The following is a 3150-nucleotide window of genomic DNA, read 5'->3' on the forward strand; positions in this document are numbered from 1 at the left end:
CACCCGCCCCCGCTTGCCAACCCAAAAATCTTACCAATAGAAAAGTTACGGTGCAGAAAGAGGCCATTCAGCCCATCATGTCTGTGCCATCCAAGAAAAGAAAGAAGAAACTAGCTGCTCATTTTAATCCCACTTTCCAGCACCTGGTCCATAGCCGTAAATGCCTGTAGAACATCTAAAAGGCTTGCATATGTCCTCGGTGGTGCTGTGCAAATAATGCACATTGGAGCTACACAGGAAGGTCAGGTCAGTAGCTAGCTTGCATTCATAGTGAAACATTTTTATTTCTACTGAGGTCCATTTTATGAAAGGACTCAATACTGAAAAATTTGGCCTGAGTTGGGGTCAGAAGAAAACTTCGCCAAATTAATACAATAAGTCTTTTTTTTTACAATGCTTCATGACACATTTTAGTGTTTTAATTAACACCTATTAATTACTATCAATGCAATGTAATTATGAGTTCATTAATTTAGGAAATATTAATATATTAATAGTTATCTTGAAAATTTAATTGTAATAGAGTCTTTACTTCCCTATTTGCTTGATAAGTATTGCAGTCAAGTGAAAAGGAAACTAAACAAAGACTAAAAGGCCTATTGCACACTCACCCTTGCTGTTAAATGTTGTAACGTAATGCAACATCTTCGCCAATCATTTGCAAACCCAACTCCTCATAAAGGCAAGAGAAGAGAAGTAAATACATTCCCTCCTAAGGAAGTCAAAGAAACTCTGAGAGCAAGGTATCCATGATGCATCATCAGATATGTCTAGACATGTGCCGTATATGGTGAGGAATGTATCCTATGCTTAATGTTTCCTTTTTTTTTTAAAGTTTCTATAATTTATTGATTTACTATGATACCCAATATACAGAGGTAATCAGTACAGTAGAAGCCATGAGCTAGACGCAAATTTGCAATCCAGCCCATCTTTACTCAATTTCTTGCAAACACTTGGTCCATTCCTCTAGTCTTCCCTCCAATTTTGAGGGGTGATCTTGCCAATGGGAGACACGTTCCATGTGAGCCCAGTCTGCGTTGCAACATAACCCCAGACTGCAACACAGAATGTTAATCCTCCCACAAGGACAGCATTTCCATTCTTGTCATGAAAGTCAGGACCAGTTTTGTGATGAGCTTGTCTTGTTACAATTTGACGAATGCTCCGACCGGACAGGGAAAGCAGACTCTTGGCTAAAGGCACCATCTCCACCTCGCGTCCGTTTACCCTTCAGGAAATTGTGGTGACAACTTAAGAGTGTTTTCCACTACAATTTGCATATTTCTATCCTTTGTTGTAGCCTAACAGCACTTATTTTGTGTTCCCATTCTTAAAATTCCCCTCCCTGGTTCCTTGACTTTGAACTTCTTTACATTAAATATTATCTTCCCATTTTTAGGCAATTTTTCAACTATCCAAATCTCTCTGCAACTGGCTCACTTCTTTTCCACCATTTACAATCCTATCCAATTTAGTGCCATTGGTAAACTTGGAGGGTGTTGTTCCAATCCTTTCCTCTGAATTATTATTATACACTGAAAATAATAATTGACCCAGAAATGATACCCACCTGCTGCACTTCGTTGATCACTTCATGTCACTGCAAGGCAAAAGCATTGGAACAAAACAGAAACATCCTAGCACAAAAAAAATCATTAGCTTTATTGCAGCAAGTGAAAGCTGCACAACATAATTCAGCAGAGTGTCTGATCTTACTCACGTAAGTCTACATTTATGCTATATTTGTAGTTAGGTTTTCTCAATATATAGTTCTAAAAAACTGGAAAATTCCAACTGCACCCTCATCAATTTGTGTTCCTCTGTTAATTGAAGTTTGAGTTTGCATTACTGACCATTACTAAATATCACACAATGATGGCTTCCACACACGGCCAGTCTTGTAAAATAAGGTTTATCCGTGCATATTTAGGTTCTGCAAATTACTTGCCTGAGGAAAACTATTATGTCCTAAAATAATTGTACACTGATACAAGGGATGTTAAGAAGATTGATGATTTATGTATTTGCTCACCTATCAAACCTGGTTTACCCTTTGATTTTCATTATTAGAATGGGAAGACCGTTATATGATCCACTCCTTGTATTTTCCAACTGAGTAGATGGAAAGGTAATGGCTTGAAGTGAATTATAATCCAAACCCCTTTTGGGACTATCCCAGATCAGGTGTACTCCTTGGATGATCACTCTCGCTTAAGGTTGAGAAAAATAGACCTGCAGACTCTTAAATGAAGAACTTGATCTAACTGATCCCCCCAAATGAAAGGAACCACCAGAGAATATTACCATCCTCTAGGTAGCCTTTTTAACAAAAGTTTTAGCTATATTGTTAAAACCCAGACATTACAAGGTGTGGGCATCTCTCCTCAACAATATGCGTCTCCACTGAAGAGTGTACAAAGCTGGGTTGTCAAGTTTGGATTCAGAAGATAATCTGAGACAATATACTTCCTAAATTATATAAAAGTTTATTGAAGAACCGAACATACAATTAACTTTTGATGGTAATTGCAAAATTGATAACCCTAGGGAAAGAAAGTATAAACTTGTTTCAAATAGAGAATCCAAGTTTTATTAATGTTGCAGAGAGACGTGTAAGAAATCCATCAATATTTAAAGTAGTACTTATCTTAAATCCCAGAATAGAAAGCTACAGCATTTAGCAAGATATCTCTATCCCAATTAAGGGGAGAACTATCATTATTACACTACAATAGTTATGCCTTTACTGTAGTGAATCTAATGAATCTAAAAATCCTCCTGTGTGGTTTCAGTATTTATACCATAAGAGAACTAAACCAGCAGGAAGCATGTTGCATACTCGTGCTGGACAACATCCTTTGCTTTTGTCAACATCCTTCTTTTTAGTCCACATCCTTCAAATAAACAGGATATTAAGAGGTGCAGTTAATGATCACTACACCCAGTTTCCAGAATTCAGCAATCAGGTTATTTAGGGCCAATCTTAAGGTTATCCATTGTTAGATTGTGGTATCTCACAATTTATCAATGTCTTGCTTGTAGAGGCCAGTTCCTGTTTTTTTGGGTCTGCCTTGTGGGTAAGGGATATGCCTTGTCCTATGCTACAGGATGTTGGTGTCCTTGAGTGCCTAATTATGCCCAGACATG

General features: G+C 37.6%; 1 protein-coding gene across 1 annotated transcript; it reads right to left on the reverse strand.

Moving 5' to 3' along the window:
• Positions 1-832: 832 nt before the first annotated feature.
• LOC121283397 (cytochrome c oxidase subunit 7B, mitochondrial-like) lies at positions 833-1235 on the reverse strand. Its single transcript, XM_041197949.1, has one exon. The coding sequence runs from the start codon at positions 1207-1209 to the stop codon at positions 970-972; it is 240 nt and encodes a 79-aa protein (XP_041053883.1). The 5' UTR covers positions 1210-1235; the 3' UTR covers positions 833-969.
• Positions 1236-3150: the final 1915 nt, after the last annotated feature.

This window comes from Carcharodon carcharias, chromosome 10 (genome assembly GCF_017639515.1).
Source record: "Carcharodon carcharias isolate sCarCar2 chromosome 10, sCarCar2.pri, whole genome shotgun sequence".
Classification (NCBI taxonomy): domain Eukaryota; kingdom Metazoa; phylum Chordata; class Chondrichthyes; order Lamniformes; family Lamnidae; genus Carcharodon; species Carcharodon carcharias.

What these genes read in the sequence shown, in the direction of transcription:
- LOC121283397 (XM_041197949.1), bottom strand. Translation starts at nt 1,209, where the DNA reads ATGGTGCCTTTAGCCAAGAGTCTGCTTTCCCTGTCCGGTCGGAGCATT.